We start from the raw sequence: 27,972 nt of genomic DNA, 5'->3' as shown, positions 1-27,972 counted from the left end.
CTGTACGAGGAGGTCAGAAAGGCAGGGAGTCCGGCGCCTGTAGTGGGCATCTCGGAAGTGGTCTGGGAGGGAGTGCAGGCGCGGGGTCTGGACAACAGGCTCAAGGACCTGAATTGGTTGAGCCTCCATAAGTGCTTGCCGGTACGTTCCATCTTGTACCGGAAATAGTTTGGTACAATCCCACACCTGTCCAAGATCCTCTTGTGGCAGGGAGGAGACTGTGCGCCATGTCTTTTGGGACTGTGCCTTTGCCGGAGTAGTATGGGCTAGGGCACGGGTGTTGTTAGGTTTGGTAAGGGGGGATTTTGTATTGACGTGGGCCAGTTTAGAGAGAGGTGTAGGGAGAGCGAGAGGGACGGATAGGGACAGGTTTCTGCTCTGGCTTCTCATGAGTCTCTTTAAACGGGGGCTGTGGGAAGCCGGGCAGAACATGGTGAAAACAGGGAGAGATTGGGGGGTGGAAGGGATAGTGAGGAGGGTGGAAGGAGATTTGAGGGGCAGGATGAAGAGGGAGGAGAGGAAGTGGGGGCAGCATGCTGCTCGGGAGAGGTGGAAGGGGTTTAGGGCTGGGTGTCATTTAGATTTGTAAGGGGATAGATTAGGGACGGGGAGATAGGGAAAGGTAGTTTGTAGGGTGACGGGGAGGGAAGATGCTCCCCTGAGGTTTTGTTTGGGGTTTTTGTTTTGTTAAAATTAAAATACCATTATTGGAGTATGTATGAAAATTATGAGTTGTAAAGAATGAATGGTATTGGAGGGAATAAATTATTTTTTATAAAAAAAATAGGCTGTATAGGTTTTCACGTTCCATTAGTTGTTTTTGTATTTGGTCATTTTCATCGTCATTAAACATGTATCAGAATTACCACGCTGCATTTTGGTCCGCTTTTCTTCCACCCGACGAAAGCCATTACAATATGGCATTATATCCACTTTTTGAATATTTTTGCATAAGTTTCAATATTGGACTCTTATTTTGAAGGCAAAACGCAAATTCCATTGTTGCTCAACCTTATTCTAGCTAGCATCACACAGGTGCTTTTCCGACAGGATATAATAATCACTTGCAACCTGAACGGTCTCGAACAGAGCACGGAGAACAGCAGCGGTCGGTAGTCGACATCGGAGAAGTGAACGAGCCTGAGAGAAAACGGAGCCTTTGTTTTCAGAAGCAGCAGGGAGCAGAACCGGAGGAAAGATGATGAGTTTTCTGCCATACTTCTCCGCTGAGACCTGGACCTTCCTGGCCCTCCTCATCACCCTCATTGTAGTGTAAGGACTTACCTCAAATCAAATGTTATTTGTCACATGCATCGTAGTTTATGTCGTGGAAATATTCAGTCAATTATTTTTCACAAATACCGGAGCCTGTGAGTTCAAATAGACTTGCATTACGACATAATAAAAGCCGAGCTGCTTCATGAAAACAACAACTTTTGCAGTCTTGGCAAACACTTCTTATACATCTGTCCTCCTTACGTGACACCCATAGTAACTCCTCTAAATGACTCATCACCTCTGGCCTTTAACCACCGTTATCTTATTGCCTTGCACTAAGTTTGGTTTCACTTTAGGGCAAGGAAACTTTAGAGCCACAGCAATAGCTCAACAATACAGACATGTTCTCAACTAGGACAGGTGCATGTAGGACCATAGCAACAGTCCATAGAAATAACCAGTACATGTCATCCGGCTAACTACTCTGAAAGTCCATAGAAATAACACTCATCTTCTGATAAAATCCCAAGAGGTGTAACAATAGCAACAGTATATATTAGACCATACCACTGCTACCAAAATAAACAGCCATGTCCTCTCCCCAGACAGGTGCATGTCTAATGGTGTCTGATGACCCAAACCCACAAAAAGTGTGCACTCATCTTGTGGACTATCCTGAAATGTATCATGGCCACAAATGTTCTGGAAAATGCTCAATAGACAGGTGAAACAGATCAGGCTGTGTCACAATGGTAACATGGCTATATACAGAATAACATGGTTATATACAGAATAACATGGCTATATACAGAATAACATGGTTATATACAGAATAACATGGCTATAAACAGAATAACATGGTTATATACAGAATAACATGGCTATATACAGAATAACATGGTTATATACAGAATAACATGGCTATAAACAGAATAACATGGCTATATACAGAATAACATGGTTATATACAGAATAACATGGCTATATACAGAATAACATGGTTATATACAGAATAACATGGCTATATACAGAATAACATGGTTATATACAGAATAACATGGCTATAAACAGAATAACATGGCTATATACAGAGTAGCATGGCTATATACAGAATAACATGGCTATATACAGAATAACATGGCTATAAACAGAACAACATGGCTATAAACAGAATAACATGGCTATATACAGAATAACATGGCTATATACATAACAACATGGCTATAAACAGAATAACATGGCTATAAACAGAATAACATGGCTATATACAGAATAACATGGCTATATACATAACAACGTGGCTATATACAGAATAACATGGCTATATACAGAGTAGCATGGCTATATACAGACCAACATGGCTATATACATAACAACATGGCTATAAACAGAATAACATGGCTATATACAGAATAACATGGCTATAAACAGAATAACATGGCTATATACAGAATAACATGGCTATATACAGAATAACATGGCTATATACATAACAACATGGCTATAAACAGAGTAGCATGGCTATATACAGAATAACATGGCTATATACAGAATAACATGGCTATAAACAGAGTAGCATGGCTATATACAGAATAACATGGCTATATACATAACAACATGGCTATAAACAGAATAACATGGCTATATACAGAATAACATGGCTATATACAGAATAACATGGCTATAAACAGAGTAGCATGGCTATATACAGAATAACATGGCTATATACATAACAACATGGCTATAAACAGAATAACATGGCTATATACAGAATAACATGGCTATATACAGAATAACATGGCTAAAAACAGAATAACATGGCTATATACAGAATAACATGGCTATATACAGAATAACATGGATATATACAGAATAACATGGCTATATGCAGAATAACATGGATATATGCAGAATAACATGGCTATATACAGAATAACATGGTTATATACAGAATAACATGGCTATATACAGAATAACATGGCTATAAACAGAATAACATGGCTATATACAGAATAACATGGCTAAAAACAGAATAACATGGCTATATACAGAATAACATGGCTATATACAGAATAACATGGCTATATACAGAATAACATGGCTATATACAGAATAACATGGCTATATACAGAATAACATGGCTATATACAGAATAACATGGCTATATACAGAATAACATGGTTATATACAGAATAACATGGATATATACAGAATAACATGGATATATACAGAATAACATGGCTATATACAGAATAACATGGCTATATACAGAATAACATGGCTATATACAGAATAACATGGCTATATACAGAATAACATGGCTATATACAGAATAACATGGATATATACAGAATAACATGGCTATATGCAGAATAACATGGATATATGCAGAATAACATGACTATATGCAGAATAACATGGCTATATACAGAATAACATGGCTATATACAGAATAACATGGCTATATACAGAATAACATGGATATATACAGAATAACATGGCTATAAACAGAGTAGCATGGCTATATACAGAATAACAAAGTAATATAGAGAATAACATGGATATATACAGATTAACATGGCTATACACAGAATAACATGGTTACATACAGAATAACAAAGTAATATAGAGAATAACAAAGTAATATAGAGAATAACATGGATATATACAGATTAACATGGCTATACACAGAATAACATGGTTACATACAGAATAACATGGTTATTTACAAGGATACTATACTTAATATAACTTCTCTAGAACATATTACTATTTACTGTGTGTGTGTGTGTGTGTGTGTGTGTGTGTGTGTGTGTGTGTGTGTGTGTGTGTGTGTGTGTGTGTGTGTGTGTGTGTGTGTGTGTGTGTGTGTGTGTGTGTGTGTGTGTGTGTGTGTGTGTGTGTGTGTGTGTGTGTGTGTGTACAGGTACGGGTACTGGCCCTATGGTGTATTCACTAAGATGGGTATCCCTGGTCCCAAACCCCTACCTTACTTTGGCACAATGATGGAGTATAGAAAGGTTAGTACCCATTCAGAATAAATATCTCTCTCTCATATTTTAAACAACAGTGTTATTTTTATCCTATGTAAAACAATACATTGAGAAGGAAAAAGAGGACTAGCTGGTTGTTTGTTGTTTGAACAATAGATAAATACAAGGTCATTTGAGACCTGATCAGTCTAGAAGTTGTATTATTGACCCTGGGGACCATATAAAATAACCCTCCTCAACCCTCACCTATTTCAGGTGTGTTCTCTGTTCAGCTGATGGACACACCTACATGACCTCCTAGGGCATGAATCAGCTGTTTTCTCTCTCTCTGTCTCTCTCTGTCTCTCTCTGTCTCTCTCTGTCTCTCTCTGTCTCTCTCTGTCTCTCTCTGTCTCTCTCTGTCTCTCTCTGTCTCTCTCTGTCTCTCTCTGTCTCTCTCTGTCTCTCTCTGTCCCTCTCTCTCTCTCTCTCTCTCTCTCTCTCTCTCTCTCTCTCTCTCTCTCTCTGTCTCTCTCTGTCTCTCTCTCTGTCTCTCTACAGGGCATGAATAACTTTGACACAGAGTGCTTTCAGAAGTATGGGAGAATTTGGGGGTGAGTTCAGTTGGCTGTACCGTACTAGGATGACTCACAACTGTACTATTCCTTACAATTCATCACCTGCTGGAGCTGTCATGTGACCATGAAGAATAGTAATAATATCAACCACGACCAGAATAATGTTTTCTTTGTAGTTTTATATGAGGTGGTTAAATGTGTGTCTGTGTTTCTACTCTGTGAAGGTTCTATGATGGGAGGAAGTCTGTTCTGTGTATCATGTAGGATTGTAGGTGTAATCAGACCCCTTCACTTTTCCACATTTTATTACATTACAGCCTTATTCTAAAATGGATTTAATCGTTTTTTTTTCTAATCAATCTACTCACACAATTCCCCATATTGACAAAGCAAAACCTGTTTGATTTCATTCCAGTCTGAGGTCCTGAGCACTCTTGAGCAGACTTTCATCATGGATCTCTCTGTACTTTGCTCTGTTCATCTTTCCCTCGATCCTGACTAGTCTCCCAGTCCCTGCCGCTGAAAAACATCCCCACATCATGATGCTGCCACCACCATGCTTCACCATAGGGATGGTGCCATGTTTCATCCAGACGTGACCCTTGGCATTCAGGCCAAAGAGTTTAATCTTGATTTCATCTGACCAGAGAATCTTGTTTCTCATTGTCTGAGAGTCTTTAGTTACCTTTTGACAAACTCCAAGCGGGCTGTCATGTGCCTTTTACTGAGGAGTGGCTTCCGTCTGGCCACTCTACCATAAAGGCCTGTTTGGTGGAGTGCTGTAGATATGGTTCTCCTCCTGGAAGGTTCTCCCATCTTCGACCTCATGGTTTGGCGTTTGCTCTGACATGCTCTGTCAACTGTGGGACCTTAAGAAGACAGGTGTGTGCCTTTCCAAATCATGTCCAATCAATGGAATTTACCACAGATGTACTCCAATCAAGTTGGAGAAACATCTCAAGCATGACGGAAACATGATCAATAGAAACAAAATGCACCTGAGCTCAATTTGATGTCTGAATACTTATTTAACTAAGGTATTTCTGTTCTTCTCTTCTCGTTATGGGGTATTGTGATGTCATTATGGGGTATTGTGATGTCATTATGGGGTATTGTGATGTCATTATGGGATATTGTGTGTAGATTTATGAGGGATTTTATTTATTTAATCATTTTTAGAATAAGGCTGTAACTTAACGAAATGCCTCTGTGAAGGATCTATGACGCGAGGCAGTCTGTTCTGTGTACCATAAAGCCAGGTGTGTGTTTCTCCTCTGTGAAGGATCTATGATGGGAGGCAGTCTGTACCATGTAGGTGTATATATAGTGGTTAAAGCCAGGTGTGTGTTTCTCCTCTGTGAAGGATCTATGATGGGAGGCAGCCTGTTCTGTGTATCATGTAGTTGTATATATAGTGGTTAAAGACAGGTGTGTGTTTCTCCTCTGTGAAGGATCTATGATGGGAGGCAGTCTGTATCATGTAGTTGTGTATATATATATAGTGGTTAAAGCCAGGTGTGTGTTTCTCCTCTGTGAAGGATCTATGATGGGAGGCAGCCTGTTCTGTGTATCATGTAGTTGTATATATAGTGGTCAAAGACAGGTGTGTGTTTCTCCTCTGTGAAGGATCTATGATGGGAGGCAGTCTGTTCTGTGTATCATGTAGGTGTATATATAGTGGTTAAAGCCAGGTGTGTGTTTCTCCTCTGTGAAGGATCTATGATGGGAGGCAGTCTGTACCATGTAGGTGTATATATAGTGGTTAAAGCCAGGTGTGTGTTTCTCCTCTGTGAAAGATCTATGATGGGAGGCAGTCTGTACCATGTAGGTGTATATATAGTGGTTAAAGCCAGGTGCGTGTTTCTCCTCTGTGAAGGATCTATGATGGGAGGCAGCCTGTTCTGTGTATCATGTAGTTGTATAAATAGTGGTTAAAGACAGGTGTGTGTTTCTCCTCTGTGAAGGATCTATGATGGGAGGCAGTCTGTATCGTGTAGTTGTATATATAGTGGTTAAAGACAGGTGTGTGTTTCTCCTCTGTGAAGGATCTATGATGGGAGGCAGTCTGTACCATGTAGGTGTATATATAGTGGTTAAAGCCAGGTGTGTGTTTCTCCTCTGTGAAGGATCTATGATGGGAGGCAGCCTGTTCTGTGTATCATGTAGTTGTATATATAGTGGTTAAAGACAGGTGTGTGTTTCTCCTCTGTGAAGGATCTATGATGGGAGGCAGTCTGTATCATGTAGTTGTATATATATATATATATAGTGGTTAAAGCCAGGTGTGTGTTTCTCCTCTGTGAAGGATCTATGATGGGAGGCAGCCTGTTCTGTGTATCATGTAGTTGTATATATAGTGGTTAAAGACAGGTGTGTGTTTCTCCTCTGTGAAGGATCTATGATGGGAGGCAGTTTGTACCATGTAGTTGTATATATATATATATATAGTGGTTAAAGCCAGGTGTGTGTTTCTCCTCTGTGAAGGATCTATGATGGGAGGCAGCCTGTTCTGTGTATCATGTAGTTGTATATATAGTGGTTAAAGACAGGTGTGTGTTTCTCCTCTGTGAAGGATCTATGATGGGAGGCAGCCTGTTCTGTGTACCATGTAGTTGTATATATAGTGGTTAAAGACAGGTGTGTGTTTCTCCTCTGTGAAGGATCTATGATGGGAGGCAGTCTGTACCATGTAGTTGTATATATATATATATATATATATATAGTGGTTAAAGCCAGGTGTGTGTTTCTCCTCTGTGAAGGATCTATGATGGGAGGCAGCCTGTTCTGTGTATCATGTAGTTGTATATATAGTGGTTAAAGACAGGTGTGTGTTTCCCCTCTGTGAAGGATCTATGATGGGAGGCAGTCTGTACCATGTAGGTGTATATATAGTGGTTAAAGCCAGGTGTGTGTTTCCCCTCTGTGAAGGATCTATGATGGGAGGCAGCCTGTTCTGTGTATCATGGACAAAAGCATGATCAAGACCGTCCTGATTAAAGAGTGTTACAACATCTTCACCAACCGCAGGGTGAGACACACACTCACACACACACACACACACCGCGCGCACACACGCACACACACACATACACACACACACACACACGCACACACACGCACACACGCACACACACACACACACACGCGCACACACACACACACACACACACACACACACACACACACACACACACACACACACACACACACACACACACACTCACACACACACATACACACACACACACACACACACGCACACACACGCACACACGCACACACACACACACACACACACTCACACACACACATACACACACACACACACACACACGCACACACACGCACACGCGCGCACACACACACATACACGCACACACGCGCGCACACACACACATACACACACACACGCACACACAGGCACACACACACACACACACATGCGCGCACACACACACACACACACACACGGACGCACGCACGCACGCACGCACACACACACACACACGTGCGCGCACACACACACACACACTCACACACACACACACACACACACACACACACACACACACACACACACACACACACACACACACATACACACCCCTAATAATAATCTGAATAATTATAATCCTAACATTATGACTGATATTATGAATTAACTAACTAATTAACTGTGATCCTTATTAAATCATATAATTAATACAACTGTTGTTTAAGAACATCATTCTGAACGGTGAGCTGTTTGATGCGGTGTCCATTGCCGAGGACGATACATGGAGACGGATCCGCAGTGTCCTCTCACCTTCCTTTACCTCTGGACGACTAAAGGAGGTAGAACCATCCCTCCATCCCTCCCTTTCTGCTTTATCAACTTGTTATAAACTCATTATAACTTGTTATAAACTCTTTATTAACTCATTATAGCTTGTTATAAACTCTTTATAGCTTCTTAAAAACTCCATAAACTTAAACTCATTATGGATTGTTATAAATGCTTTATAAACTCTATAGCTTGTTATAAACTCTTTATAAACTCATTATAGCTTGTTTTAAACTCTATATAAACTCATTATAGGTTGTTTTAAACTCTTTATAAACTCATTATGGCTTGTTATAAACTCTTTATAACTTGTTATAAACTCTTAACTCATTATAGCTTGTTATGAACTCTTTATAAACTCATTATAGCTTGTTTTAAACTCTTTATAAACTCATTATAGGTTGTTTTAAACTCTTTATAAACTCATTATAGCTTGTTATAAACTCTTTATAACTTGTTATAAACTCTTAACTCATTATAGCTTGTTATGAACTCTTTATAAACTCTTTATAACTTGCTATAAACTATTAACTCATTATCGCTTGTTATAAACTCAAACCTAAATCAAATCAAATTGTATTTGTCACAAACACATATTTAGCAGTTATGGGTGTAGTGAAATGTTTCCAAAGGCAGTAATTTCTAACAAGACACAACAATACAATACAAGTCTAAAAGTAAAATAATGGAATTAAGAAATATAGAAAAATTAGGATGAGCAGCGTCGAAGTCTGGAGTATAAAATTATATATATAAGTATATTTTTTTTAAATTGCTTTTACCTTAATTTACCTAGGCAAGTCAGTTACAAACAAATTCTTATTTACAATGACGGCCAAGGAACAGTGGGTTAACTGCACTTTTCAGGGGCAGAACAAATTATTTTTACCTTGTCAGTTCGGGGATTCGATCTAGCAACCTTCCGGTTATTAGTCCAACGTCCTAACCACTAGGTTACCTGCCTCCCCTAATGTGATGGGATGTATAGACATCATGTACATTATGTTGATAGAATATATAGCAAATCTGTAGAATACATGGATAGAGTTGAAGTGGGAAGTTTACATATACTTAATATGGAGTCATTAAAACTCGTTTTTCAACCACTCCACAAATTTCTTGTTGACAAACTATAATTTTGACAAGTCGGTGAGGACATCTACTTTGTGAATGACAAGAGTACATTTTTCCAACAATTGTTTACAGACAGATTATTTCACTTATAATACACTGTTTCACAAATCCAGTGGGTCAGAAGTTTACACACACTAAGTTGACTGTGCCTTTAAGTTTGGAATATTCCAGAAAATTATGTCATGGCTTTAGAAGCTTCTGATAGGCTAATTGACATCATTTGAGTAAATTGGTGGTGTACCTGTGGATGTATTTCAAGGCCTTCCTTCAAACTCAGTGTGTCTTTGCTTGACATCATGGGAAAATCAAAAGAAATCGGCCAAGACCTCATAAAAAAAATGTAGCCCTCCAAAAGTCTGGTTCATCCTTGGAAGCAATTTCCAAATGGTCGGTCAGTCAGTCGGTCGGTCGGTCAGTCGGTCTGTCTGCAGTATATACACAAAATTAACAAAAGTATGTGGACACCTGCTCGTCAAACATCTCAATCCAAAATAATGGGCATTTGCATGGAGTTGGAAGTTTGCTCTGTTTTTAATTATATATTTCCATCTCTCTCTATCTCTCTTTCTCTCTCCTCTAGATGTTTGGTATCATGAAGCAGCACTCTACTAACCTACTGAACGGAATGAAGAAGCAGGCAGATAAAGACCAGACCATCGAAGTGAAGGAGTGAGCCCTGATTCCTAACCTCTAGCTTTTCACCTCATAACTCTGAGTCTTGATTATAATACACACACACACACACACACACACACAGACACACACACACACACACACACACACACACACACACACACACACACACACACACACACACACACACACACACACACACACACACACACACACACACACACACACACACATATATAGCCACCCATTGCCTTGATAACAGCTTTGCACACTCTTGGCCTGAGGTAGAGCACCTCATGATAAGCTTTAGACCACACTGTCTACCAAGATTTCATCAATAGTATCGTAGCAGTCTATTTACCACCACAATCCGATGCTGGCACTATGACCACACTCAACGAGCTGTATAAGGGACAGTAGCCGTCATTGAAAATAAAAAATGTAATCTTAACTGACTTGCCCAGTTAATTAAAGGTAAAATAAAAATGTAAAAAAATAAGGTCATGAGCGGCGCTCCAAGTGGGACTTTAACTTAAATCCGTTTGATCTATATCTACCAGCATGTCACATGTGCAACCGCAGGGCAGGACGGATTACCAGGATGTGTAATCAGAGCATGTCCTGACCAACTGGCAAGTGTCTTTACTGACATTTTCAACCTCTCCCTGTCCGAGTCTGTAATGCCTACATGTTTCAAGCAGACCACCATAGTGCCTGTGCTCAAGAACACCAAGGTAACCTACCTAAATGACTACCAACCCGTAACACTCACGTCTGTAGCCATGAAGTTATTTGAAAGGCTGGTCGTGGCTCACAACACCATTATCCCTTTATCACCATAAACCCACTCCAATTCACATACCGCCCCAACTGATCCACAGAGGATGCAATCTCTATTGCACTCCACACTGCCCTTTCCCACCTGGACAAAAGGAACACCTATGTGAGAATGCTGTTCATTGACTACTGCTCAACGTTCAACACCATAGTGCACACAAAGCTTATCACTAAGGTAAGAACACTGGGACTAAACACCTCCCTCTGCAACTGGATCCTAGACTTCCTGATGGGCTGCCCCCAGGTGGTGAGGGTAGGTAACAACACATCCGCCACGCTGATCCTCTCCACGGGGGCCCCACATGGGTTTGTGCTTAGACCCATCCTGTACTCCCTGTTCACCCACGAGTGCATGGCCAGGCACGACTCCAACACCATCATTAAGTTTGCTGATGAGAAAACAGTGGTATGCCTGATCACCGACAATGATGAGACAGCTTATAGGGAGGAAGTCAGAGACCTGGCAGTGTGGTGCCAAGACAACAACCTCTCCCTTAATGTGAGAAAGACAAAGTAGCTGATCGTGGACTACAGGAAAAGGAGGACCGAACACGTTCCCATTCCCATCGACAGGGCTGTAGTGAAGTGTGTTGAGAGTTTCAAGTTCCTTGGCGTCCACATCACCAACAAACTAACATGGTCCAAACACACCAAGACAGTCGTGAAGAGGGCACGACAATGCCTTTTCCCCCTAAGGAGACTGAAAAGATATGGCATGGGTCCCCAGATCCTCAAAAAAGTTCTACAACTGCACCATCGAGAGCATCCTGACCGGTTGCATCACCACCTTGTATGGTAACTTCTCGGTATCTGACCATAAGGCACTACTGAGGGTAGTGCGTACAGACCAGTACATCACTTTGGCCAAACTTCCTGCCATCCAGGACCTACAGTTGACGTCGGAAGTTTACATACACTTAGGTAGGAGTCATTAAAACTTGTTTTTCAACCACTCCACAAATTTCTTGTTAACAAACTATAGTTTTGGCAAGTCGTTTAGGAAAAAGGGGGAGGCTTGCAAGCCGAAGACACCATCCCAACCGTGAAGCACGGGGGGTGGCAGCATCATGTTGTGGTGGTGCTTTGCTGCAGGAGGGACTGGTGTACTTCACAAAATAGATGGCATCATGAGGCACGAATATTATGTGAATATATTGAAGCAACATCTCAAGACATCAGTCAGGAAGTTAAAGCTTGGTCGCAAATGGGTCTTTCAAATGGACAAAGACCCCAAGCATACTTCCAAAGTTGTGGCAAAAATGGCTTAAGGACAACTAAGTCAAGGTATTGGAGCAGCCATCACAAAGCCCTGACATCATAAACCTCAATCCTATAGAAAATGTGTGGGCAGATCTGAATAAGCGTGTGTGAGCAAGGAGGCCTACAAACCTGACTCAGGAATGGGCCAACTTATTGGTATCGAGTGGCCATGACAAAGCCACAACCTCAATCATATTTATTTTACGAGTTAAGAACACATTTTTATTTTCAATGATGGCCTAGGAACAGTGGGTTAACTGTCTGTTCAGGTGCAGAACAACAGATTTGTACCTTGTCAGCTCGGGGGTTTGAATTTGCAACCTTCCGGTTACTAGTCCAACAGTCTAACCACTAGGCTACCCTGCCATCCCAAAAGTGTGGGCAGAACTGAAAAAGCATGTGTGAGCAAGGAGGCCTACAAACCTGACTCAGTTACACCAGCTCTGTCAGGAGGAATGGGCCAACATTCACCCAACTTATTGTGGGAAGCTTGTGGAAGGCTACCCCGAAATGTTTGACCCAAGTTAAACAATTTAGAGGCAATGCTACCAAATGCTAATTTAGTGTATGTGAACTTCTGACCCACTGGGAATGTGATGAATGAAATAAAGCTGAAATAAATAATTATCTGTACTATTATTCTGACATTTCACATTCTTAAAATTAAGTGGTGATCCTAATTGACCTAAAACAGAGAAATTTTACTCAGATTAAATGTCAAGAATTGTGAAAAACTGAGTTTAAATGTATTTGGCTAAGGTGTATGTAAACTTCCGACTTCAACAGTGTGTACTCAGCGGTGTCAGAGGAAGGCCCCAAAAATTGTCAAAGACAGTCACCTGGAGCCTCCCAAGTGGCGCAATGGTCTAAAGCATCACAGTGCTAGCTGTGCCACTAGAGATCCTGGTTCGAGTCCAATGGTCTAAAGCATCGCAGTGCTAGCTTTGCCACTAGAGATTCTGGTTCGAGTCCAATGGTCTAAAGCATCGCAGTGCTAGCTTTGCCACTAGAGATCCTGGTTCGAGTCCAGGCCCTGTTGCAGCTGGCAAGTTGTGTGACAAACACATTTGATTTGTTTTAGTTGTGTGGTCAGCAGTTGTTGCCATTAGTTGTTGTCAGTGGATGTGTGGTCAGTAGTTGTGTTTTCAGTAGTTGTGTGGTCTGTAGTTTTGTGGTCGGTAGTTTTGTGGTTGTGGTTATGGTCCGAAGTTGTGTGGTCAGTAGTTGTGTAATTGTGATTGTGTTGCAGGTTCTTTGGGCCTTACAGTATGGACGTAGTTGTGATCAGTAGTTGTGTAGTTGTGTGGTCAGTAGTTGTGTGGTCAGTAGCTGTGTGGTGTGTAATTGTGGTTGTGTTGCAGGTTCTTTGGGCCCTACAGTATGGACGTGGTCACCAGCACAGCCTTCAGTGTGGACATTGACTCTCTGAACAACCCTTCAGACCCCTTTGTCTCCAACGTCAAGAAGATGCTCAAGTTCGACCTGTTCAACCCACTGTTCCTCCTAGTCGGTGAGACACACACACACAAAGTTGTTCTTTATAATCGTATGTATGTGTACCTTTTTATAAAACTTTCCTCTCCCCTCCTGTCCTGTCCTGTCCCGTCCTCAACTCCTCTCCTCCTCTCCCCTCCTCCTCTCCTTCTCCAGTGTTGTTTCCTTTCACAGGTCCTATCTTGGAGAAGATGAAGTTTTCTTTCTTCCCGTCTGCGGTGACAGACTTCTTTTATGCCGCGCTGGCGAAGATCAAATCTGGACGTGACTCTGGGAACTCAACCGTAAACATGTTTTATATTTGTATTTGATTATGTTGATATTTTCATCTGTACATTTATATTTGTACTGTAATATTCTCCACCAATATGGAATGTCCAAATCGATATCATGTCGGAATTGAAAAACACTATTATTGGGACCCAAATATCTTCATTCATATTTGAATCTGTTTGTGTTGGTTGTGATTGGACCAGATCCATTAGAATCTGATTGTGTTGGCTGTGATTGGACCAGATCCATTAGAATCTGATTGTATTGGCTGTGATTGGACCAGATCCATTAGAATCTGATTGTGTTCGTTGTGATTGGACATATTTGACCTAATTTCATTCTGCTCGTAGAGTCGGGTGGATTTCTTACAAATGATGATCGACTCTCAGAAATGCAACAACACGGAGACAGGAGGGGAACCGACTAAAGGTACCTGCCGAACACACACCTGTAATCTACTGTTACAAACACACACCTGTAAACTACTGTAACAAACACACACCTGTAAACTACTGTTACAAACACACACCTGTAATCTACTGTTACAAACACACACCTATAATCTACTGTTACAAACAACCACCTTTAATCTACTGTTACAAACGCACACCTGTAAACTACTGTTACAAACACACACCTGTAAACTACTGTTACAAACACACACCTGTAAACTAGTGTTACAAACAAACACCTGTAATCTACTGTTACAAACACACACCTGTAAACTACTATTACAAAGACACACCTGTAAACTACTGTTACAAACACACACCTGCAAACTACTATTACAAACACACACCTGTAAACTACTGTTACAAACACACACCTGTAAACTACTATTACAAACACACACCAGTTACAAACACACACCTATAAACTACTGTTACAAACACACACCTGTAAACTACTATTACAAACACACACCTGTAAACTACTGGTACAAACACACACCTGTAAACTACTATTACAAACACACACCTGTAAACTACTGTTACAAACACACACCTGTAAACTACTGTTACAAACACACACCTGTAAACTACTGTTACAAACACACACCTGTAAACTACTGTTACAAACACACACCTGTAAACTACTGTTACAAACACACACCTGTAAACTACTGTTACAAACACACACCTGTAAACTACTGTTACAAACACACACCTGTAAACTACTGTTACAAATACACACCTGTAAACTACTGTTACAAACACACACCTGTAAACTACTATTACAAAGACACACCTGTAAACTACTGTTACAAAGACACACCTGTAAACTACTGTTACAAACACACACCTGTTACAAACACACACCTGTTACAAACACACACCTGTAAACTAGTGTTACAAACAAACACCTGTAATCTACTGTTACAAACACACACCTGTAAACTACTATTACAAAGACACACCTGTAAACTACTGTTACAAACACACACCTGTTACAAACACACACCTGTAAACTACTATTAAAAAGACACACCTGTAAACTACTGTTACAAACACACACCTGTTACAAACACACACCTGTAAACTAGTGTTACAAACAAACACCTGTAATCTACTGTTACAAACACACACCTGTAAACTACTATTACAAAGACACACCTGTAAACTATTGTTACAAACACACACCTGTGAACTACTGTTATAAACACACACCTGTTACAAACACACACCTGTAAACTACTGTTACAAACACACACCAGTTACAAACACACACCTGTAAACTACTGTTACAAACACACACCTGTAAACTACTATTACAAACACACACCAGTTACAAACACACACCTATAAACTACTGTTACAAACACACACCTGTAAACTACTATTACAAACACACACCTGTAAACTACTGTTACAAACACACACCTGTAAACTACTATTACAAACACACACCTGTAAACTACTGTTACAAACACACACCTGTAAACTACTGTTACAAACACACACCTGTAAACTACTGTTACAAACACACACCTGTAAACTACTGTTACAAACACACACCTGTAAACTACTGTTACAAACACACACCTGTAAACTACTGTTACAAACACACACCTGTAAACTACTGTTACAAACAAACACCTGTAATCTACTGTTACAAACACACACCTGTAAACTACTATTACAAAGACACACCTGTAAACTACTGTTACAAAGACACACCTGTAAACTACTGTTATAAACACACACCTGTTACAAACACACACCTGTAAACTACTGTTACAAACACACACCAGTTACAAACACACACCTGTAAACTACTGTTACAAACACACACCTGTAAACTACTATTACAAACACACACCTGTAAACTACTGTTACAAACACACACCTGTTACAAACACACACCTGTAAACTAGTGTTACAAACACACACCTGTAAACTACTATTACAAACACACACCTGTAATCTACTGTTACAAAGACACACCTGTAAACTACTGTTACAAACACACACCTGTAAACTACTATTACAAAGACACACCTGTAAACTACTGTTACAAAGACACACCTGTAAACTACTATTACAAACACACACCTGTAATCTACTGTTAAAGACACACCTGTAAACTACTGTTACAAACACACACCTGTAAACTACTGTTACAAACACACACCTGTAAACTACTGTTACAAACACACACCTGTTACAAACACACACCTGTAAACTACTGTTACAAACACACACCTGTTACAAACACACACCTGTAAACTACTGTTACAAACACACACCTGTAAACTACTGTTACAAACACACACCTGTAAACTACTGTTACAAACACACACCTGTAAACTATTGTTACAAACACACACCTGTAAACTACTATTACAAAGACACACACCTGTAAACTACTGTTACAAACACACACCTGTAAACTATTGTTACAAACACACACCTGTAAACTACTGTTACAAACACACACCTGTTACAAACACACACCTGTAAACTATTGTTACAAACACACACCTGTAAACTACTGTTACAAACACACACCTGTAAACTATTGTTACAAACACACACCTGTAAACTACTGTTACAAACACACACCTGTAAACTACTGTTGCAAACACACACCTGTTACAAACACACAACTGTAAACTAATGTTACAAACACAAACCTGTTACAAACACACACCTGTAAACTACTGTTACAAACACACACTGTAAACTATTGTTACAAACACACACCTGTAAACTACTGTTACAAACACACACCTGTAAACTATTGTTACAAACACACACCTGTAAACTATTGTTACAAACACACACCTGTAAACTACTGTTACAAACACACACCTGTAAACTATTGTTACAAACACACACCTGTAAACTACTATTACAAAGACACACACCTGTAAACTACTGTTACAAACACACACCTGTAAACTATTGTTACAAACACACACCTGTAAACTACTGTTACAAACACACACCTGTTACAAACACACACCTGTAAACTATTGTTACAAACACACACCTGTAAACTACTGTTACAAACACACACCTGTAAACTATTGTTACAAACACACACCTGTAAACTACTGTTACAAACACACACCTGTAAACTACTGTTGCAAACACACACCTGTTACAAACACACAACTGTAAACTAATGTTACAAACACAAACCTGTTACAAACACACACCTGTAAACTACTGTTACAAACACACACCTGTAAACTATTGTTACAAACACACACCTGTAAACTACTGTTACAAACACACACCTGTAAACTATTGTTACAAACACACACCTGTAAACTATTGTTACAAACACACACCTGTAAACTACTGTTACAAACACACACCTGTAAACTATTGTTACAAACACACACCTGTAAACTACTGTTATAAATACACACCTGTTACAAACACACACCTGTAAACTACTGTTAAACACACACCTGTTACAAACACACACCTGTAAACTATTGTTACAAACACACACCTGTAAACTACTGTTTCAAACACGCACCTGTAAACTACTATTACAAACACACACCTGTAAACTACTGTTTCAAACACACACCTGTAAACTACTGTTACAAACACACACCTGTAAACTACTATTACAAACACACACCTGTAAACTACTGTTACAAACACACACCTGTATACTACTGTTTCAAACACACACCTGTTACAAACACACACCTGTAAACTACTGTTACAAACACACACCTGTAAACTACTATTACAAAGACACACACCTGTAAACTACTGATACAAACACACCTGTAAACTACTGTTACAAACACACACCTGTAATCTACTGTTACAAACACACACCTGTTACAAACACACACCTGTAAACTACTATTACAAACACACACCTGTAAACTACTATTACAAAGAGACACACCTGTAAACTACAGTTACAAACACACACCTGTAAACTACTGTTAAACAAACACCTGTAATCTACTGTTACAAACACACACCTGTAAACTACTATTACAAAGACACACCTATAAACTACTGTAACAAACACACACCTGTAAACTACTGTTACAAACACACACCTGTAAACTACTATTACAAACACGCACCTGTAATCTACTGTCACAAACACACAACTGTAATCTACTGTTACAAACAATCACCTGTTACAAACATATTCTCTCTCCCTCCTCTCCTCTCTCTCTCCCTCCACAGGACTGACTGATCATGAGATCTTGTCTCAGGCCATGATCTTCATCTTCGGTGGCTACGAGACCAGCAGCAGTACTATGAGTTTCCTGGCCTATAACCTGGCAACCAACCCCCACACCATGACCAAACTGCAGGAGGAGATAGATACTGTGTTCCCCAACAAGGTAACCTCCACACCATGACCAAACTGCAGGAGGAGATAGATACTGTGTTCTCCAACAGATTTGGTGAGGTTCTGATGTGTATGTAACCTCGGTGCAGGCTCCAATCCAGTACGAAGCTCTGATGCAGATGGACTATTTGGACTGTGTGTTGAACGAGTCTATGAGACTGTACCCCATCGCCCCGCGACTGGAGAGGGTCGCCAAGAAGACGGTGGAGATTAACGGCATTGTCATCCCCAAAGACTGCGTTGTCCTGGTTCCCACGTGGACCCTCCACCGTGACCCAGAGATCTGGTCCGACCCTGAGGAGTTCAAACCAGAGAGGTACTGGACCGCACCGTAACCACAGCACAACCATAACTCAACCTTAATACAACCACAGTACAACCATAACACAACATAACCACAAATCAACTACCACACAATGTTTAATGTGTCTGAACCCCCACCACAAATCAACTACAACACAATGTTTAATGTGTCTGGACCACAACCACAAATCAACTACAACACAATGTGTAATGTGTCTGCCCTCCCCCTGTCCAGGTTCAGTAAGGAGAACAAGGAGCCTATTGATCCATACACGTACATGCCGTTTGGGGCGGGGCCCAGGAACTGTATTGGGATGCGATTCGCCCTGATCATGATCAAACTGGCCATGGTTGAGCTCCTCCAGAGTTTCACTTTCTCCGTCTGCGACGAGACCGAGGTGAGACGCTCACCTGAGCAGACAGAATATGACATCATCAAACATCAGTATCTGTTTCAGCATGGTCAGCACCTGTTTTAGCATGGTCACCACCTGTTTTAGCATGGTCACCACCTGTTTTAGCATGGTCACCACCTGTTTTAGCATGGTCACCACCTGTTTTAGCATGGTCACCACCTGTTTTAGCATGGTCACCACCTGTTTTAACATGGTCACCACCTGTTTTAACATGGACCTGTTAACATGGACCTGTTTTAGCATGGTCACCACCTGTTTTAACATGGTCACCACCTGTTTTAACATGGACCTGTTAACATGGTCAGCACCTGTTTTAACATGGACCTGTTAACATGGTCACCACCTGTTTTAGCATGGTCACCACCTGTTTTAACATGGTCACCACCTGTTTTAACATGGTCACCACCTGTTTTAACATGGACCTGTTTTAACATGGTCACCACCTGTTTTAACATGGACCTGTTTTAACATGGTCACCACCTGTTTTAACATGGTCACCACCTGTTTTAACATGGTCACCACCTGTTTTAACATGGACCTGTTAACATGGTCACCACCTGTTTTAACATGGTCACCACCTGTTTTAACATGGACCTGTTTTAACATGGTCACCACCTGTTTTAGCATGCTCACCACCTGTTTTAACATGGTCACCACCTGTTTTAACATGGTCACCTGTTTAACATGGTCACCACCTGTTTTAACATGGTCTCCACCTGTTTTAACATGGACCTGTTTTAACATGGTCACCACCTGTTTTAGCATGCTCACCACCTGTTTTAACATGGTCACCACCTGTTTTAACATGGACCTGTTAACATGGTCAGCACCTGTTTTAACATGGACCTGTTAACATGGTCAGCACCTGTTTTAACATGGACCTGTTAACATGGTCACCACCTGTTTTAACATGGTCACCACCTGTTTTAACATGGTCACCACCTGTTTTAACATGGTCACCACCTGTTTTAACATGGTCACCACCTGTTTTAACATGGTCACCACCTGTTTTAACATGGACCTGTTTTAACATGGTCACTACCTGTTTTAACATGGTCACCTCCTGTTTTAACATGGTCACCACCTGTTTTAACATGGTCACCACCTATTTTAACATGGTCACCACCTGTTTTAACATGGTCACCACCTGTTTTAACATGGTCACCCTCCATGTTTTTTAACATGGTCACCTCCTGTTTTAACATGGACCTGTTTTAACATGGTCACCTCCTGTTTTAACATGGTCACCACCTGTTTAACATGGTCACCACCTGTTTTAACATGGTCACCACCTGTTTTAACATGGTCACCACCTGGTTTAACACCACCTGTTTTAACATGGTCACCTCCTGTTTTAACATGGTCACCACCTGTTTTAACATGGACCTGTTTTAACATGGTCACCTCCTGTTTTTAACATGGTCACCACCTGTTTTAACATGGTCACCACCTGTTTTAACATGGTCACCTCCTGTTTTAACATGGTCACCACCTGTTTTACATGGACCCTGTTTAACATGGTCAGCACCTGTTTTAACATGGTCAGCACCTGTTTTAACATGGACCTGTTTTAACTTGGTCAGATCCTGTTTTAACATGGGCCTGTTTTAACATGGTCACCACCTGTTTTAACATGGTCTGTTATTCTCTATAGATCCCTTTGGAGATGGACAACCAGGGTTTTCTGATGCCCAAACGACCAATCAAACTGAGGCTGGAGCACCGTAGCAACACCCTTAGCAACACCACCGCCACCTCTCTGACAAGTCCAACAACATGACCGAATGCAGTAGCACCCCACCCTGTAGTACCCCACCCCACCCTACTCTAGGGCACCCTACCCTTCCTGGAGAACCCCCATACACAAAGGGCAAACACAGATTTAGTCAGCCACCAATTGTGCAAGTTCTCACCCCGCTAAAAAGATCCTGAGCTGGCCTGTAATTTTCATCATAGGTCCACTTCAACTATGACAGACAAAATTATTTAAAAAAATCCAGAAAATCACATTGTATGATTTTCTATTTTCTATTTGCAAATGATGGTGGAAAATAAGTATTTGGTCACCTACTGAATATTTCTGGTTCTTATCCTGTAACTTCTGCTTTGAGGCTACTGAATATTCAGGCTTGGATTAATAGCACTTGAATATAATATGATAATAAGAACCTGTCATTCAAACAGTCATAAACAATGCATATGTCAGATCAATCAGAAATGACCTTTAAAATGGCACATAGCTGACAAAGCGCTGGGATTGAATTCTGGTCTCAGTCTCATGCTTGGTTTGAGTAGGACTCAGAAACCCATTTCCACCAGATAACAGAGAGATAGTAATACTATGGATGCATTAGAGGTACATGTCTTGTTAAAGTTAAACACCAGGGGTATTAAATCCATGGCATGATGTCATGTCTGGATCCTGCACACTGGTGGCTGGAGGCTGGAATTCTCCTAGAATGTAGAACTCTAGCTGGTGTTCTCTAGAACTGTACTCTCATTCTGTTCCTCTGGGTGTTCTGCTGTCCAGTCATTCCAAAATAGAATCTTTACTGTCTGTTGAGATGATCCCTGCAGCTGCTTGGTTTTCACTTGAATCATCATAAACCAATAAAATCATCACACTAATGAACAAGGTCGTCTGTGTATTTATCAGCATCCATAAGACAAAACGTTATAGATGATAGTCTACTGTAGGCATGTTGGTTGAAGCTCCGTGTTATATTCAAATTTCTTCATCTAAACCAATCTCTTTAAGAAAATTCACAAATCAACTTGATTGGAGGCACACAACACAAGTTTACATACACTTAGGTTGGAGTCCTAAAAGTCGTTTTTCAACCACTCCACAAATTTCTTGTTAACAAACTATAGTTTTGGCAAGTCGGTTAGGACATCTACTTTGTGCATGACATCATTTTTCCAACAATTGTTTACAGACAGATTATTTCACTGTATCACAATTCCAGTGGGTCAGAAGTTTACATGCGTTAAGTTAACTGTGCCTTTAAACACATTGGAAAATTCCAGAAAATGTCATGGCTTTAAAAGCTTCTAATTGTCATCATTTGAGTCAATCGGAGGTGTGCCTGTGGATGTTTTTCAAGGCCTACCTTCAAACTCAGTGCCTCTTTGCTTGACATCATGGAACAATCAAAAGAAATCATCCAAGACCTCAGAAAATAAATTGTAGACCTCCACAAGTCTGGTTCATCCAAATATCGCCTGAAGGTACCACATTAATCTGTACAAGCAATAGTACGCAAGTATAAACACCATAAACACCGCTCAGGAAGGAGACCCGTCTCCTAGAGATGAACATACTTTGGTGCGAAAAGTGCAAATCAATCCCAGAACAACAGCAAAGGACCATGTGAAGATGCTGGAGGAAACAGGTACAAAAGTATCTATATCCACAGTTAAACGAGTCCTATATCGACATAACCTGAAAGGCCGCTCAGCAAGGAAGAAGCCACTGCTCCAAAACCGCCATAAAAAAGCCAGACTACGGTTTGCAACTGCACATGGGGACAAAGATTGTACTTTTTGGAGAAATGTCCTCAGGTCTGATGAAACAGAAATAGTTCTGTTTGCCCATAATCACCATCGTTATGTTTGGGGGAGGCTTGCAAGCCGAAGAACACCATCCCAACCGTGAAGCACAGGAGTGGCAGCATCATGTTGTGGGGATGCTTTACTGCAAAGGAAGGACTGGTACACTTCACAAAATAGATGGCATCATGAGGAAGGAAATTGATGTGGATATATTGAAGCAACATCTCAAGACATCAGTCACGAAGTTAAAGCTTCGTCGCAAATGGGTCTTCCAAATGGACAATGACGCCAAGCATACTTCCAAAGTTGTGACAAAATGGACAACAAAGTCAAGATGTTGGAGTGGCCATCACAAAGCCCTGACCTCAATCCCATAGAAAATTTGTGGGAAGAGCTAAAAAAGCTTGTGCGAGCAGGGAGGCCTACAAACCTGACTTACTTACACCAGCTCTGTCAGGAGGAATGGGTCAAAATTCAGACAACTTATTGTGGGAAGCTTGTGAAAAGGCTACTCAAACTGTTTGACCCAAGTTAAACAATTTAAAGGCAATGCTGCCAAATACTAATTGAGTGAATGTAAACTTCTGACCCACTGGGAATGTGATGAAAGAAATACAAGCTGAAATAAATAATTATCTCTACTATTATATTCTGACATTTCACATTAAAATAGAGTGGTGATCCTAACAGACATAAAACATGTTTACTAGGATTAATTGTCAAGAATTATGAAAAACTGAGTTTAAATGTATTTGGCTAAGGTGTATGTATCCTTCTGACTTCAACTGTATATAAAGCTCAAATATTCGTGTTTCAGGTGAGGTCTATGCACAGCAGGTTTTTTGTCAATTTGGCTATTCTTGAAATATTTTTTAACGGTGTCCCAATTACATTGCTACTGTCTAAACCTAGTTTTCCAACCGTGCAGATTTATTTCGGCTATACACTTCCGGTCAAACGGCTAAAGGGACATTAATGCTCAGTTAGAGAACTGCTACACGTTATGTTTTGAGTTGGCTATCCAGTCATCATTTTATACATGCTGCTGAAATGTCGCGGATCTCTCCCGTCGGATAACAGGCACACACACCGCACACACACCGCACACACGACGCGCACTGAAGGGTCATTGCGGTAATGAATTCTAACATTTGCTGGGTGTCAATCTGGACTGGTTATAGGCTACTTTGTTTAATAGAGGAACCCACAATCAATAGAAGTATCGGTAAGGCGCTCTGGACAGCTCCGGCCCTAATCAAGCACATATATAACGAAACGAGCGTTTATTTCAAAGAGCGCTCCATAAGCCACGCCCCAGTGGGCGGAGCTAGGCACGTTGCAGTGGGACACCTTCTAATATGGTGAAGAGCCTCTCATTTTAACAATGGGTCCGCCGTGGTTCTGTGTTGCCTAGTTATGGTAATATATTTGAGACCAGTGTATTGCGGTTAATTTCGTCTTTGACTTTACTGTATCACTCAGTAGTTAATAGGGAAACAACGAGTCCCACAGACAGTTCGCAATACAACATACCAGAAGAGGGCATCGTTTACTCGCTAAATTATTGGGATCATCTGGTTATCACCAGTGTTTGGAATAATTTAAACTCGTTGACAAAACAGACCATTGGACGCCATTTTCAGATGGATATTAGGTCCGCGGTGGGATCAGTGTAAAAAGCGATTAAACTGGAGGTTTAAAGCAGTGAATGTCTTCTATTCATTTACTAGCAGCCATATAACAGCCAGGGAAACCAATTGTTCTCACTTTATGACAGAACATTCACAATGTTCTGCCTTGACTGTGGCGATCTTTACCCAAATTGTTAGGATTTTCTTGTGATCACAGGAAAACGAGTTAAATAAATGGTGTTTTATTTTTAAAGAGATGAGCCTGGTTTAGAATAGAACATTCCGTTTTCTGCCTGAGTGTGGCGCTGTCTATTGCAATTTTCTGGATTATCTTGTGACCGGGAACAAAACTACTTATTTTACTCAACTAGAGATTGAAAAAAATGGTGTTTCTTTAAAAGAAAGATGCGCCTAGTTGACATGGAATGATTACTCACCTTATCCTCCTTTTGGTTATCTATGGTTGTTGGTTATTTACCAGGCAATAAAAAGTGAAAACGGAACAAGATTTAAATAAATTGTGTTTCTTTGAAAAGATGGACCTGGGATGACATGAACATTACATTTGGGGAATAGATCCTCAGACACAGAGGCTGATAATCGTTCGTGCAATCATCTCTTTATTTACATGTCTGGTTGCCATGGTAAACACAAACACAGGAGGAACTTGGAATGCTTCCTAAATTCACCCAGTAAAGTAACATAAGTAGGCCAACAGTATCACAGCCAGGTCCAACAGGTGCAGTAGTCCTACAGTATCACAGCCAGGTCCAAACAGGTGCAGTAGTCCTACAGTATCACAGCCAGGTCCAACAGGTGCAGTAGTCCTACAGTATCACAGCCAGGTCCAACAGGTGCAGTAGGCCAACAGTATCACAGCCAGGTCCAACAGGTGCAGTAGTCCTACAGTATCACAGCCAGGTCCAACAGGTGCAGTAGGCCTACAGTATCACAGCCAGGTCCAACAGGTGCAGTAGGCCAACAGTATCACAGCCAGGTCCAAACAGGTGCAGTAGGCCAACAGTATCACAGCCAGGTCCAAACAGGTGCAGTAGTAGGTGCAGTACAGTATCACAGCCAGGTCCAAACAGGTGCAGTAGTCCTACAGTATCACAGCCAGGTCCAACAGGTGCAGTAGTCCTACAGTATCACAGCCAGGTCCAACAGGTGCAGTAGTCCTAAACAGTATCACAGCCAGGTCCAAACAGGTGCAGTAGTCCTACAGTATCACAGCCAGGTCCAACAGGTGCAGTAGTCCTACAGTATCACAGCCAGGTCCAACAGGTGCAGTAGTACAGTATCACAGCCAGGTCCAACAGTATCACAGCCAGGTCCAACAGGTGCAGTAGTCCTACAGTATCACAGCCAGGTCCAACAGGTGCAGTAGTCCTACAGTATCACAGCCAGGTCCAACAGGTGCAGTAGTCCTCCAACAGTATCACAGCCAGGTCAAACAGGTGCAGTAGTCCTACAGTATCACAGCCAGGTCCAACAGGTGCAGTAGTCCAACAGTATCACAGCCAGGTCCAACAGGTGCAGTAGTCCTTCAGTATCACAGCCAGGTCCAACAGGTGCAGTAGTCCTACAGTATCACAGCCAGGTCCAACAGGTGCAGTAGTCCTACAGTATCACAGCCAGGTCCAAAAGGTGCAGTAGTCCTACAGTAACACAGCCAGGTCCAACAGGTGCAGTAGTATCCAACAGTATCACAGCCAGGTCCAAACAGGTGCAGTAGTCCTTCAGTATCACAGCCAGGTCCAACAGGTGCAGTAGTCCTACAGTATCACAGCCAGGTCCAACAGGTGCAGTAGTCCTACAGTATCACAGCCAGGTCCAACAGGTGCAGTAGTCCTACAGTATCACAGCCAGGTCCAACAGGTGCAGTAGTCCTACAGTATCACAGCCAGGTCCAACAGGTGCAGTAGTCCTACAGTATCACAGCCAGGTCCAAACAGGTGCAGTAGTCCTACAGTATCACAGCCAGGTCCAAACAGGTGCAGTAGTCCTACAGTATCACAGCCAGGTCCAACAGGTGCAGTAGTCCTACAGTATCACAGCCAGGTCCAACAGGTGCAGTAGTCCTACAGTATCACAGCCAGGTCCAACAGGTGCAGTAGTCCTACAGTATCACAGCCAGGTCCAACAGGTGCAGTAGTCCTACAGTATCACAGCCAGGTCCAAACAGGTGCAGTAGTACTACAGTATCACAGCCAGGTCCAACAGGTGCAGTAGTCCTACAGTATCACAGCCAGGTCCAACAGGTGCAGTAGTCCTACAGTATCACAGCCAGGTCCAACAGGTGCAGTAGTCCTACAGTATCACAGCCAGGTCCAAACAGGTGCAGTAGTCCTACAGTATCACAGCCAGGTCCAACAGGTGCAGTAGTCCTACAGTATCACAGCCAGGTCCAACAGGTGCAGTAGTCCACACAGTATCACAGCCAGGTCCAACAGGTGCAGTAGACTACAGTATCACAGCCAGGTCCAACAGGTGCAGTAGTACTACAGTATCACAGCCAGGTCCAGGTGCAGTACCTGTATTCACAGCAGGTAAACAGTCAGTCCCCACAGTACACAGCCAGGTCCAAACAGGTGCAGTAGTCCTACAGTATCACAGCCAGGTCCAAACAGGTGCAGTAGGCCTACATTCCAACAGGTGCAGTAGTCCTGTATCACAGCCAGGTCCAACAGGTGCAGTAGTCCTACAGTATCACAGCCAGGTCCAACAGGTGCAGTAGTCCTACAGTATCACAGCCAGGTCCAAACAGGTGCAGTAACACTACTGTATCACAGCCAGGTCCAACAGGTGCAGTAGTCCTACAGTATCACAGCCAGGTCCAAACAGGTGCAGTAGTCCTACACTACAGCCAGGTCCAAACAGGTGCAGTAGTCACTACAGGTGTCACAGTATCCAGGTCCAAACAGGTGCAGTAGTCCTACAGTATCACAGCCAGGTCCAAACAGGTGCTGTATTCCCCACAGCCAGGTCCAAACAGGTGCAGTAGTC

At 41.5% G+C, this 27,972-nt stretch overlaps 1 protein-coding gene across 1 annotated transcript; it reads left to right on the top strand.

The window, feature by feature from the left end:
• The first annotated feature begins 1,040 nt into the window (after positions 1–1,040).
• Positions 1,041–21,560, top strand: LOC135528700 (cytochrome P450 3A27-like). The gene is made up of 13 exons (XM_064957803.1): positions 1,041–1,272; positions 4,145–4,238; positions 4,752–4,804; positions 7,697–7,796; positions 8,489–8,602; positions 10,306–10,394; positions 13,817–13,965; positions 14,106–14,233; positions 14,573–14,651; positions 18,893–19,053; positions 19,151–19,377; positions 19,600–19,762; positions 21,435–21,560. The coding sequence occupies exons 1-13, from the start codon at positions 1,199–1,201 to the stop codon at positions 21,558–21,560; spliced, it is 1,557 nt and encodes a 518-aa protein (XP_064813875.1). The 5' UTR covers positions 1,041–1,198.
• Positions 21,561–27,972: the final 6,412 nt, after the last annotated feature.

This window comes from Oncorhynchus masou, unplaced genomic scaffold (genome assembly GCF_036934945.1).
Source record: "Oncorhynchus masou masou isolate Uvic2021 unplaced genomic scaffold, UVic_Omas_1.1 unplaced_scaffold_1023, whole genome shotgun sequence".
In the NCBI taxonomy this organism is placed as follows: Eukaryota; Metazoa; Chordata; class Actinopteri; order Salmoniformes; family Salmonidae; genus Oncorhynchus; species Oncorhynchus masou.
Note: the sequence above shows the minus strand (reverse complement) of the source record. Positions and strands in the feature narration are given on the sequence as shown.